The 14,399-nt window shown below is 39.4% G+C and overlaps 1 protein-coding gene across 1 annotated transcript; it reads left to right on the plus strand.

The window, feature by feature from the left end:
• The first annotated feature begins 419 nt into the window (after nucleotides 1-419).
• On the plus strand, nucleotides 420-12,536 carry LOC109998171 (ectonucleoside triphosphate diphosphohydrolase 7). Its single transcript, XM_020652930.3, has 14 exons — nucleotides 420-607; nucleotides 1,753-1,854; nucleotides 2,335-2,514; nucleotides 3,723-3,928; nucleotides 5,156-5,306; nucleotides 5,493-5,596; nucleotides 5,713-5,772; nucleotides 5,910-6,058; nucleotides 6,344-6,510; nucleotides 7,183-7,384; nucleotides 7,823-7,942; nucleotides 8,052-8,137; nucleotides 8,930-9,091; nucleotides 9,889-12,536. Exons 2-14 carry the CDS (start codon nucleotides 1,847-1,849, stop codon nucleotides 10,103-10,105), a joined length of 1,812 nt encoding a protein of 603 aa, XP_020508586.1. The 5' UTR covers nucleotides 420-607; nucleotides 1,753-1,846; the 3' UTR covers nucleotides 10,106-12,536.
• Nucleotides 12,537-14,399: the final 1,863 nt, after the last annotated feature.

The raw sequence follows: 14,399 nt of genomic DNA on the forward strand, positions 1-14,399 counted from the left end.
TGAGGAACAAGAGGAACAAGCTGAAACAAACAGGTAGGAGACATTACAATAATGTTTTTCTTAGATATGTACCTGAAAAGTACATTAAAGATAATTGGTTAACCGGTATGTGTAGCCTAAGTAATGTGATGTACAGGAGACAGCTATCATGTAATCATTCATCATCATCAATACAAACAGCAAAGGCAGATTTTAAAATACAAACTGGAAAAATATCAAATCAAGTAGGAGGTAAAAGTGTACACTTGAACTCAGGCCATGTTGGGTGGATAGCTTTATAATTTCAGGAAAAACCAGACTCAAATAATCATAGGAAAGAAAAGCTTCCGGTCCACACTCCAGTCCAGAAGGTGGCGGTAATGCACCTACAAGCTGTTTGCCAACCGCCAATAAACAACAGAAGAAGAAGAAGACGAAGACGACACGGAAGACGAAGAAGAAGACGAAGAAGAAGAAGAAGACGACTTCTCTTCGGCTCATCTCCTTCTTCAAAATAGTCTTCGTGGATTAAAGTGAGAAAAAAAACGTATTTATTATCGTTTTTGTTGAAGGGACGACTTTTTCAACGACTGACTGTCCAGTCATGGCGGAGGAAAAGCATATTTAGGTAAGTGTATCGCAGAGAGTGACAGCATATGGATGAACTCTGAGCCAGGTTATAACGGAACACATGCTAACATTAGTAGCCACCGTGGGAAAATATTTAATTTATTCATGTGGGCTGTTTGTTCAGTCTATTTGGCCAGTTTTTCTAATGTAAACGCAATAGTTTCATCTTATGTAACCGGCACATTTAAACCATGTACTCCTCTTTCAATGGCTTGTATTCAAAAGGCTGGGGGTTGTTAATAATATTAGATTTCAGACAGGACACGTATTGTGAAGTCACACCGAACAGACAGGCTTTGATATACTGTTATCACTAGTGCAGGTAGATAACTAGCTGTTGTACATGATGTACCTGCTAGTGAAGTACATAATGCATTCAGCAAGGAAGTTACAGACAAGTGCTGCATTGTGTTTTAATATAAAACTAAATGTACTTTTCATATTAACATTAAAACATACTTGTTTCATGCTTTGTATAATCCACTGTTTTGATGTCAAGTCAAAGCTTGTTAATATAGGCCTAACTTAATTTGATGTAATTTAATTTGAGCTAGTATTTTGTACTGTTATCTATGAGTCACAGCTACTTATGCACATGGACCATCCATACCACTTTTTTATCCTGGCTATGTATTGTGGGCTCATGTTTTTTTGTATGGATGGGATATGTATGTATATATATGTGTTGTGTTGTGTTGTGTTGTGTGTTTGTATGTATGCTGGCTGCTGGAACACATACATTTCCCTGCTGGGATGAATAAAGTATATCTTATCTTATCTTTTAAGTGCTGTATAGGCTTCAAACTTGTCAAAGAACTGTCAGTATGACATTTTTTATGTAGAATCATCTCAAGAAAACTTTGTAAATGTGTCTTGAGGAAAATGTGCCACATATAAGAACAGTGTAATGATGAGATGAACCACATCAATACACAGTCAGTTGTGATTACAAAATAATTAAATGTGCCCCCCCCCCCCCCCCCCCCCCAGCCGGCTGTCACAACATAGCCCATTTAAAAAAGAATGATCTCCTCCTAAAATCTAAGTTTTTGTTGAACTTTTGACCTGTTTTAACTGTGGAGAAATCTTCAAAGCCTGTTTAGCACCATTGAACAGAATTAACGTTTGCCCTTCATTTTTAAGAGGGCACTTCACAACCCTGGAAAGGATCCTTATCAGACCACTGGCACCATGAGGTGACGACTGTGACATCGTGTACTGTTTCTGACGCGGACACATGGCAAGGTAACAAACTGAGACGTGTTGTCATGATACTAGCATTCTGAACTTGGGCGCGATGCTAGTTAACGATCACACGATATTGAAACCTGTTTTGAAAAACACAGCGACGGAAAAATCAAAGCTCTAGACAGAAAATGTTGTGTCATTTATAGTTTCCAATGATCAAGAATAGTAAGCAAACACCCGCACACTGTCTTGATTACACAGATACACTGGCAGTGTACCAATATTTTTACCATTTATTTGAGCTTTACTTTCTTGATACTGCCTTTCATTAGAATAACGGAGATTGTATCATTTAGAAAAATGTGTCATCCAAAAATATCAACATTTTGAATATCCTTAGATAGGAGATAATTTTTCAGAAGCCCTGAGGTTTGAAGCTTTGTGTCATGCATCATGGTTTGTGCATATAACACTTTATTACCTGATTAAATTGATTCACACACAATGGTGATAAAGGATTGTGTTTTTCCTCCACAGGATCAGTTTCTCCTGCCTGCCGGCCTCATGGTACTGCAGCGTGTCCCTGCTGTCTCTGAGCTGTGTCTCCAGGCAGAGACTGCTGCTGCTGCTGCTCTTCATCACATCCGCCCTCCTCCTGGCTTCATACCAGAGGCAGCTGTGGGGCCCACAGCGACGGCCAGGGTCCCATGTAAATAAGTGAGTGACAGATTTGACAATTTATTGTCCGACTCTATTTTTATCGATCTTAATTCAATCTGAGTCAGTCTTTTTCCAAAACTGAAAAAGTGACTTTTTCTGTAGGATTTTTACAGCTTTGACTCAATCTTTATTTTCACCACATGAATGGATGTTTTGTGCATGCACATCAGCTTTCGTCAAGCATATCGTAACCAATAGCAACAATCTTTCTCTTCACAAATATATTTATAAATTGTGATTAACATGTAAAAGTTTTAAAGATTAAAAAAACACTAAACTTAACACAGCCAAGGGGAGTTAGAGATGTGGGACTGTCTACCCCATCTTTACAATTGTTGAAGAAAACCAATCGCCCCCCCCCCCGATTTTATTTTATTTTTTTACCATAAATTAAGCTCAAACAGGCACACATAGAAGTATATAGAAGAAAATGTTTTGCATGCTATTGGCTGTTTGTGAAACCCCAACATTTCTTGCTGAACTGGAAAGTTCTTGGTGAAAGTTCCCAGCCAGCTGATAATCTTATATTTGTTTTTGGAAACCAGGCGGCTCAAAGTGATGTGAACTCACTCTGTGAGACCGACTGCAGCTGCTGTTTTTAGTATCCAAGGACAGACAGAGATACACAAGTGACTCCTGGGAACTCTACAGAGTGATGGTTGCAACTCCATTACAACAGCGTCTGTTTTGTTTCCTGTTTTTAGTATGTGTCCATACATTTAAACCAGTAAATAACTACATCACTCTTCAGCCAGCTGGTAAAGGAATATCACCATGGATAAATAAAACACTCAAATTCACAGTTTTCAAAATATACTTGGATGTGTATATACCATGATCATTCTGTATTGATTTAGTTTATACCAAATATATTTTCTATTCATCTGGAAAGTGACTTTTTTTTTTTCTTTCTTTTCCTATTTCATTACTAATAATATTTCTTCTTTTCTGTCGTTATTGGTGCATGAAACCGCTGCGTTAACATATGTACATTGGATTTGTAAGTGATAATTTGAGCGACTGACTTTCTCTTTTGTTGTTGAGGAGTAAATTGAGGTGGGGTTGGCGATCTGGATATATGGATTGATTTGGGGGGATGGAAGCAGGGGTTTTGAATTGTTGTGTTTTGCAGCAAAGTAAAGTATCTCTTGGGTTTTTATGTTGTTGTTTTGTCTGATAACTTTCCTGGGTTTGTTCTCGTGCAGGTACCTCTCCATTGCAGAGACCATGGAGGCCACTGACATCCTCAACCCGGCTCTGAATTATGGGATTGTGGTGGACTGCGGCAGCAGCGGATCTCGGGTCTTTGTGTACTACTGGCCCCCCCACAACGGGAACCCTCACACCCTGCTGGACATCAGACAGATGAAGGACCGCGACCGCAAACCTGTCGTCAAGAAGATCAAACCTGGTGAGGAAGAGGAGCTGACTACATCATTAATGTCTTTGTATCGATTGTTTTTTACGAAACTCTCAAATGTGTCCGTTCTCTCTGGTTAAAGTTTGATTTCTAACATCCTGATGTTAATTTTGTCCGTGTGAGAAGTCAACACAAACAAACACACAACATAGGCAGACAAGATTGTGTCTTGTGTCTTTGCTGAGGATCCAAGTCCATATTTATTCTGCAATTCATTTAGCAGACGCTTTTATTCAAAGGGACCTCAATCAGAGAGGAAGTGAAACACAAGCCAGGATCTAGAAAGGAGGAATCAACAAGATGATGAAAGCATGATTGTGTTAAGCATCTTCTCTTATGCTTTTGAATGTTACTTCACAGTGTAGTCATGATGATCACTAGTTATTGTGGTTCATCTCTCAGGCTAAAAGAAAATTGAAGGACAGTGTGTTTAATATAGATAATAGAAAGCATTTCTAAAAGAACACGTTTCATACAAGACAAAGAAAGGGATGTATGGTACCCATTACTCACTTCATCTGCAGTATTGGGTGTTTGTGTTTAGCATGAGTTGTATTTCTGATTTATATTATTAATGAGTCACATCAGAAGACCAATCAGCCTGTGTGACTTGGATTTATCTCAGCCTCAGAGAACTGATAAGGTTACAGATTCTGCATTTGTTCAGTGAGCAGTTTAACACCCCGTTGTACTTTGAATGTACAGTAGCCGTACTTTGACGTAATAAATCAACCCTCAGAGAAGTATCCACTTTCATGTAGTGTTTTCAGAAATGATTGTGTGGACAACTCAATTGAAATGATCATCAGTCAGATTTTGTAATCATGAGCACTTGTTTCTGAAAGTTGTTACACTTGTTACATAAAAAGTCAGTGTAGGGGGCGCGCTGGTGGCGCAATGGTTAGAGCGTGCGTCCCATGTATTGAGACTCTCATCTCGAGCGGTAGGCCCGGTTTCGCTTCCACCCGTGGCCCCTTTCCACATGTCATTCCGTGCTCTCTCTCCCTGGTTTCCAACTCTATCCACTGTCCTCTCTCTGCATTAAAGGCACGAAAAGCCCAAAATAAATCTTAGGAAAAAAAAAGTCAGTGTAGCAGCAGTGACATCACAGATATCTTATAAGTGATAAGAAGATTTGAGTGGGTGTTAAACTTGCTCTCTTTTGTTTTGTTCTTGATTACAAACAAAATGGGCGTTTATTGTGTTTCTCTCGATCAGGTATCTCCACTCTGGCAAAAACGCCAACTCAGGCCAGCGACTACCTCCATCCTCTGCTCAGCTTCGCCGCTGCTCACGTCCCGAGGACTAAACACAAGGAGACACCGCTCTACATCCTCTGCACAGCTGGCATGAGGCTTCTCCCTGAGAGGTAACCACTACAGCATGTGAGGTGATGAGTTTGTGCCAGTATCTTTAGCAGGACTTTGAGTCATAAGAATGGAATACTTGGGATGTTCTAAAGTTAGTATAAAATGTGCGATAGGCTTTATATTTGATTTGCTATGCAAAGAAGAGATGGGTTTCTAAGTTATAGTTCTTCTTGCTTCGTTTGCAGCCAGCAGGCAGACATCCTGGAGGACTTGATCACTGATGTCCCCCTGGAGTTTGACTTCTTGTTTTCACGTTCCCACGCTGAGGTCATCTCTGGGAAACAAGAAGGTGAGGGGGCATGAGGTTTTCCTGTGATGGCACATTAATTTGAAGCTACATTTCTAACTCCTGCTCGTTTCTTTGTGGCTATGATGACACGCTGCTCTCGCCTCTCTGCCCTCAAGGAGTGTACGCATGGATTGGCATTAACTTTGTGTTGGGCCGCTTTGATCACGCTGATGACGGTTAGTGTCAAAGTTTAATGTCAGACTCATTTCACGTGTTTGTTTAATGTAGTTTTGCATTTTCTTTACATGTGAAATAATCTTCATTGCCAGTTCAGAGTAACATCATCTGGACATGATTCCTTTGTGTTTTTCAGAGGACGCCACAGTTGAGGTGACAACTGGCTCTCAGAATCAGCAGCCAATCAGCAGGCGGCGTACGGTGGGCATCATGGATATGGGAGGAGCTTCACTGCAGATTGCTTATGAAGTGCCGAGTGCCATCACCTTCATTTCACCACAAGAGGTAAAGAAGTGCATCGTTGTCTGGAGGATTCATGTTGAAGAAAATTATTATTTTCATGCTGATTTAATCTGCTGAACTCTTTTCTTGATTGATCATGTGGTGTAAAAAAAAAGCTCATCCCTGTATATTCTGGTTATATTCTATTGATTAGGAAATATCTATAATATATAAATAATATAAAACTTACTAAGCTACATTTAAAAAAGACAACCTGTGTACCTGTGGCTTAGGCCTCGTCTATACAGTCGGTCTTTTCTGCAGTAATGGGATGCCTCTGTGTTTCAGGAGGAGGCGGGGAAGAGTGTCCTCGCAGAGTTTAATCTGGGCTGTGATGTTGAACACACACAACACGTTTACAGAGTCTACGTCACCACGTTCCTCGGCTTCGGGGGAAACATGGCCAGGCAGCGCTACGAGGACCAGCTGGTCAACAACACACTGGCAAAGAACAGGTTTCTGCTCTCACAAACAATGTATTCTTTGAAATGCATTTATACAGTATGTTCAAGCTGCTTATCTTATCTTTTTGATCCATGTAATTGTTGAAAAGACATGAATGATGGACCTTCCCTCTATTCAAGAATAAAATTAAACACTAAGAGAAAACAAAGCTACACTCCTGTTACGTAATAAAGTATCAGGACTTCAATGTAGGACAATATTCTTTCAAGTTTTATTTTTTCTTAAGAGTCTGTCTCATGACTTCTAATTAACTCACTGTTAGATATAAAGAGTTTTTTCTTAACGGGGGCAAAGAACCCAAATATGAGTCTGAGGAATATGTCAAAATCATTATTACAATACTTCTTAAATGGAAACCTTCCTTTATGACTGTGATGGCTTCATTTTTTGCATTTTGCCATCAAAAATATCCCACACTTTTCTGTAAATCCAACCAGGTGGTACAAAATCCAGTTTACAAGCTGGTCAGTGCCGGCTATCTTTTTGTTTATGGCAAAAATGAATATGGAGTAAAATCTCAAAGAAAGATGTTCAAACAGTTTGAAGAAGATACATCTATTAATATTGAGTATTATGTTATCTAAAATGAGGCCACATGTGTCTGTAAGTGAAGACCTTCCCTTCCTGGTGCACCACCCAGATGTGACTTGATGTCTCTTCAGGTTTCTGACCGCGCAGACGGGCCTGAGTGAGGACAAACCATACCTGGACCCGTGTCTGCCAGCCGGTCTGTCAGACACGGTTGTGAGAGCCAACCACACGCTGTACCTGAGGGGTCAAGGAGACTGGACTCACTGTCAGGAGGCTGTGCGTCCTTTTCTAGGCCTCCACAACGGCACCATGTCACCACGGGGCATCTACCAAGTATGCACCTTCATGTAGATAACAAGAGTCCAGGAGAGATGCAGATTTAGAAGTTTGCTGTATGATGGAGCAGAGAAATGCACACCAGAAACCCAGATGTGATGATGTTAACATTGTTTAATCAATTAGAGGTGTAAGAAAACAATGATACCACTAGTGGTGGGATATTTTTAGGATACAATTTTTTATTTATAGTTGACCTGCATATGATTTTTTTTAAGGATGTAGTCAGATGTGAATTCCTTTTCTCCGACTGCAAAAAGTAGTGCAGTGATAGAGACTGTGAGGAATAAAAAATGCAGACCAACAAGTTTGTCTTGCGATGGAAAAAAAGGCCTAATATCACAGTAAATGTGATCATAACAATGTATTGTTATATGTATAGCTTAGCCTACACTGAAAGACAAAATAAACAACTGTTACTGCTTTTTCTTATAGGCCCCGATCAACTTCAGCAACAGTGAGTTCTACGGTTTCTCTGAGTTTTTTTACTGTACAGAGGACGTGCTGAGGCTCGGGGGACACTACGACAGTGAGAAGTACTCTCAAGCTGCTATGGTATTTATTTACTTTTCATAACTTACAATTCATTACTTTGCTTAAAGAACAAAAGATTCTATGTTTTCATAAATATTTTGTTAACATAAATGTTTCTGTTTTTCAACAGGAGTACTGCTCGACCAAGTGGTCAACTCTAAAACAGCGTCTTGACAACAAGCTTTTCTCTCAGCAGGCGGACATGGGCAGACTAAAGTGAGTTTGTCCGTCTTCATCCTGACCCAGAGTCATGAACCAGACAAACATGTATGAGCACTACACGTCCGTCATGTGTTGTCGAGTTTGGATTTGTTGTTTCTTTGAATGCTTGTTGCTTCTCATACTGAACGTACAGTCCACAGCAGAGTGTTATCAAAGAGCGCGCACAGTTTCCAGATACTCTATAGAACAAGTAGACAAGTGAAAGCTTTCATCAACTTGATAAAGAGAAGACATTACTGTTGTTCCATCATAATACATTAGAGATTCACACTATTGTTCCTATGCAGGACAATTGTGCACATGCTCCTTTAAAAGTTGAATAGTCTCTCTGTTGTCAGCTCTCATACACTTCTTGCTACATATTGTCCATTGTTGTGTAATGGTTACAGCATGTTGCAGTTTAGTTTTTTGTTTTTTTTTAAATAAAGTTTGTCATCTTTTCTCAGTGGGAGCTGCCAAAATAGCAGAAGCCTGTTTTACTTTTGCTCTGTAGATGGCACTCATAGGTCGGATTGGCTGCTGCTTTTCTTGCCTGAATGGGGTTCAGCTTAGACTGAAGTCCCAGGTCTTAGAGTTCACAACAGTCTCTGTTCCTTTGTACACTTTACAGAATCCAGATGTGTTCCCTGTCAGTGGATTCACTCGGTACAGCACATAAAGTATGCCTGATATCCCATACTATATGTGTTCTATTCTATATATCCCTTCAGGGATCAGAAGTTATAGTCAAAACATTTCATGAATAATGTAATCATTCCTCTGCCCCCCCCCCTCCTGCTCACTCAGGTATCAGTGCTTCAAGTCAGCCTGGATGTACGAGGTGCTACACTCCGGATTCCGTTTCCCCACCGACTACACGAGTCTGAAAACAGCTCAGCTGGTTTATGACAAGGAGGTCCAGTGGACTCTGGGAGCCATCCTGTTCAAAACCCGCTTCCTGCCTCTCAGGTAGCTTTTCATTTCAACACACACACACACACACACACATACGCACTTCGTCTTTATTACTTCATACATGATGACCTCAGAAAACATCGACAGTTCATACTGTCGCTGTTTCACGATGAGGCTTGGGAAATTTTCAGAAAACATCAAACTGGTTTATGAGACAGAAATAACTTTCAAACATATCTTCCATACATTTAGGATATTAAGACTATTCATATATTAGAAGTTAGAGACTGTATGTGATAACATCTATCAATAAAAAGTCACCCTGCTTATTTTAGATGATGCTAAATCAGTCAGAGGGAGTAAAGTGAAAAAGATCGTTGAACAGAATCAATAAAGCAGCGTAACAAACTATCGTTACATTTCTAGAATATTAAAAAAAAAAACTCGTTTGGGATATGATTTTGCTATTTAAAAAACCTGGCTAAATTTTTGTCATAATTTGCAACAAGAGATACAAAAACTTTTGGTCTAGATCTCTAGTAGATCGGTTTATCTGGCAGCTATGAATCAGGCTGTAATGGCTGCAACAACATTCCTGCTAAAAAAAAATAAGGGTCAGACCAAGTTCACTAAAACAAAATGTCTTTTTCTGCATTCGTTTTGGATTGAAGTTATGTCAAAAAAAGGGCTTAGGTTTCAAAATACCCAAATTTGAGCATCAAAGAAAAGACTGAAAGATGGTTTATTGACCAGGCTGTACAGCATGCTGACACTATAATTATGTTAATCGCTAAGGATTAGTATTTGTTGTATGAAACATGTGCCAGCGTGTCTGTTCATGTCATCTCTAGGGACCTTCAGCAGGAAACATTGCGGCAGAACCACCCCAGCTGGCTGCGATCCTCCTTCGTCTACAACCACCACCTGTTCTCGCTCTGCATCCTGGTGGTGGTGCTCGCCATCCTGCTCTACATCCTGCGCCTGCGGAGGATCCACCAGCGGGAGCAGCGTCAGGCCGAGGTCCTGGACCTCATCTGGGTGGAGGAGGGAGAGGCCCTCATCGCCTGAGAAACTCGTTTGGAATGGGTCGTTTACAATGGATGACCTGAAGGGTCTTTTTGACTTGGAAATAACCAATATGCAAAGGATGGATACATACAAAGACCTAAGAATTTATAGCCTGAAAAAACATCCAGGTAAAAAAAAAAGAGCCTTTAAATCAAACTGCTCTGTTCACTCTTTAACCATGCAGCTTTAACATGAATCATTTTGGTTTGCTGCTCTTTTCTCCTGGAATCCTAAACCATGTGTCTGTTTGGGTGTTCAACTTAAAGTCCGTTTATCCAAACCCGGTGGGTTCAAAATGTCTTCACTGCTGAGCAAGGAGACGGAGGTGATAAAGCTCCCTGGTAACAGGATATTTAAATAAGAATTTAGATCGCAAGACCGTTAAACATCCATTCAGGAGAACGCAAAGAAGAGGCGATTTCACCTTGCTAAGGATTCATGTTGTTTTCCATCAAAAACAAAATCATAGAAGTCCATCACAGCTCCATCTTAACTAAAGCTATGATGATGAAGCAGTCCTTCACAGTTACAGCTCACATAAAAGATCATGTTTATATTGTGTGGGACAGAGATGTTGGAGATGGGAAAAAGCTGTAATGTAAAATCATTTTGGATATTGAACATCTGACTGTTTAAGACCGGCCACCGTACAGGTGTTCAACAACCTAACCTCTCATCCCGTCCCTCCTTAAAGCCACAAGGAGGAACAGGATCTAAATATATATATATATATATATATATATATATATACACAGTAAATGGCATTCCAATGTTTCTAGATCCATTCCTTCCCCTCAACTCAAACTCATTGACTATCTTCATCAGGTGACACGACATTCCCAAATGCGAACAGAGTCTGAAGATAGAGACGCTTTCACCTCCTCATAAATCTTAATTTTTACCTCCTGAAATGTTCCCAGCCCTAAAGATATTCAGCTCTGAGTGTGCTGTGATATCAAAGCTGACTATCATCATCATCATCATCACGAGTGCAGCAGCACTTTGTTCCATCAAAGGCGGGCAGTGTTTCATCAAACTCATTTCCTTAAAAGCGATTGTTCTTCGATTCTTTAAACGCCACTGTTGTCCTGCCAAGACCCCCGTCTGTCCAGAGCAGATTACTATCAAAAGACCGGCCGAGCCAAGTGGTGCTTTAGCTGACATGAGCAGAGATCTGCTCAGTGTTAGGAGGATGGCGCTGAAAGCAGACAAACCCCTAAAGGCCAGATCTAAGATGAGACCATCTGATTCATGAACAGAAAAACAAAAGGACTAAACTTTGATCAGTGAAGAACAAGAAAAACAAACATATGAACTACTTTTAAGGGGGGGCTTCTCCTTTTTTCTTAATGTCACACACATAGAAGCTTTATATTGAATTTCTTTTCAAGGGTTACAGATCATGAAAAGGAACAAATTGTTAAAAATGTCACAGCTTTCGCAAATGATCAGCAGCTTAAAAGACGAATGATAGGAACACTCTTCAGTGAACTTTAAATTAAATTAAATTGTGTAGCCTAAATGACATATTTTAGGACACATAAGCTAGTTCCAGACAGAAGTTCATGTTTGCATTCAACCACTCCCTAGCTATTACATTTTTATTCTGTGGCAAGAATGGAAGATTTAACTTCCTAACTATTAGTATTTGTATAGCTAGCATTTTTTAAAGCTAGCTAACGGTTATGTTATTATTTTTCATGGACGTTTCACTATTCTCTGTCGTCTTTGTTGCTGATCATTTGATAAGTGGCTAAATGAAAGTATTTGTCAGGCTTCATTTGTTTCTTCTATTTACAAACCCCAAACACAGCCGTAGGGCATTTTACATCCTCTCTCTCAGAGAATAAAAGACCACCATGAGAGTATGATGAACTTTGTTATCGTGCCATCATGCTGACTCGGCTCTGCAACAAATCATGACGATGCAAAAAGTGTGTCTGAGCAGCGCCAGGTGAAACTTCTTTAGGAGTTTAAATAACGTTTGATCCCACAGTGGGAGGTTTTTGTAATTAATGACTCTTAATTGTTAAATGAGGTGTGGGGGCATGAATCATCAAAGTAAACGATGATGACTCTGTTAGATAAAAAAAAGCTGTATTTTAAAATCTGTACAGTGGTGGTAACATGAGGAGGAAACAGATTTTTCTACAATATGAACAAACTGTGATTCCACTCGTTCGTCTTTCTTTCTCCGTCTGATTCCTCCTGATGTGGTTTCAGGGTTTCTGCTGCTCCTCTGACAAAGGGACCGATCCCTGAGTGTGTCTTTCCAGAGCTGGGTGTTGTGCAATGTATAACTGTAATTCTTTTCGAATTTGAAGGGACACTTGACTTAATGTTTTTAAGGTACCTTTGTTTTTAATGTAAATAGAAGCAATTCCAATCCAATAAAAGGATCATTTTGTAATAAAATCTGTTTGAGACTGAATGAGCATGATTATGGGTGAAATAAGCCCTCAACAATGTCTTACAGGCTCAAACTTCATCCTAACTTAGAAGAGTGGTTTACCTGAGCTTGTAAGGCATAGATTTTGAATAAGAAGTGGGCACATTGCTTCCGTGTCTGAAGAGTCAAGCCAATGAAGAGGTGCCTTAAACCTGCATTCTTTCTAAGGACCAGCAGGGGGCAATACCACCTTTTTTTAAAAAGGCAATGGAAGTCCATGAGAGAATGATCCCACTTCTTACTTGATTCATTACCTGAGTAAATATTTCCTAATGAGTTTATGATTTCTGTCTCTAGTATTCTTCAATAGAGCATGATTTGTATTTCTATAAATGAATGTTCCTTCAAGTAAAACAAAGGATAGAGCAGGATATGCTTTATGATGTGGTTATTTAATTGACCCCTTATGACACAGGAAACCTTAACAAATACATTGACATTTGAAGATTGCACATAAATAAATATTAAGGAGTGTTTTTAAAGAGAGTTTGGTTGTTGCTTACAAAGATAAGCTTATAGATTCTGTGAATCGCATATTCAAAATAATCGTAAAAGAAATGACTGCCCAACTGGGAAACTTCACAAGAAGCCCTCTCGATTGAAAAATACCTCAAAAATGAATTGTTGAACAAGTCTCTCTGATTTGACAGACTTTATATTACAAATAAATACGGAGGATGAAAATAAATGTTGGGTTGATAGCCAAGAACCTTTTATTAATCATTTACTCTAAACTGTAATTTAGAATGTGTCCATATAGCCAGATTAGTTTTAAACAATAACATACATTTTTATTTTTGTTAATAAAGAAGAAATGTTTCTCTCAAGCAGCTCCACCCTCTTACCCGAACATGATCACTTCCAGCTAAAAAAAAAAACTTAAGGCTTCTAATATACAGTTTAAAATACAGAAAATATGTATGGTCTAAAACTGATTTGATCTCAGAGAGGACAACCTCACCACAACATCCATTTACAGGAATCTTTGATTATACTTAAGTTTTAACACAAACATGGCCAGACATAAGAAGGTCTTAAGTATGCAGAAAAAAAACATTTGGAACATTTAAAATGATCTTCTGATGGAGATTTTGTGATACTTGAGATTATTTTAAGAAGGAAAAAATAGTTTCCAGAGTATATTGGTGGTTTAGATTAAAGATTATGTTCAGGAGTCATCCAACACTCATTATGAAACAACATATTTTCCTCTTCTTACATCCTGAACTGTCAAGATTTGCAGATGGTTTTGGTTTCGTCCGCCCACGTTTTGGGATTTTTTTATTATCTCTAATTTGATCTGTATACTTCAAGTGAGGAGCTTGTCACACACTGACACACACACACACACACACACACACACACACACACACACACATTTCTATCACAAGATTAAAGAGGACTGCGTCTGTCAGCTTCCAAAACCAACAATCCAGCACTCACATTCACTTCACACGGCGCTTCATGCTGGGTGTTTTGTTGAGGTGAGAAAGACAGCAACTTCTCTCTCAACTTCTCCACTTTTCTTTTTCACACAGCTGCTTCTGTCTCTCTTTGTGCGAATAACTGAGTAACACTAGAAATGATTTTTCTGAGCTGCTATAAACTGCCTTGCCTTCAGATTTCTGCCACCACAGGGATTTTTCCACTTAGGAAGGGGCTCCAAAGAAAACGGTGCACACTGAGGTTTGTGAATTTAATGATGTGAGAAATACTTGAGCCAGAAATACAGACCGGTTGACAAATGAAAGGAACGTAAAGTGTCTCAGTGAGGTGTTGGGCCAACACGTGCTTCAATAAGTCTGGGCACTCATTCTTAAAGTCTCTGGACTCCAATTAAGAGAT

This window comes from Labrus bergylta, chromosome 1 (genome assembly GCF_963930695.1).
Source record: "Labrus bergylta chromosome 1, fLabBer1.1, whole genome shotgun sequence".
In the NCBI taxonomy this organism is placed as follows: domain Eukaryota; kingdom Metazoa; phylum Chordata; class Actinopteri; order Labriformes; family Labridae; genus Labrus; species Labrus bergylta.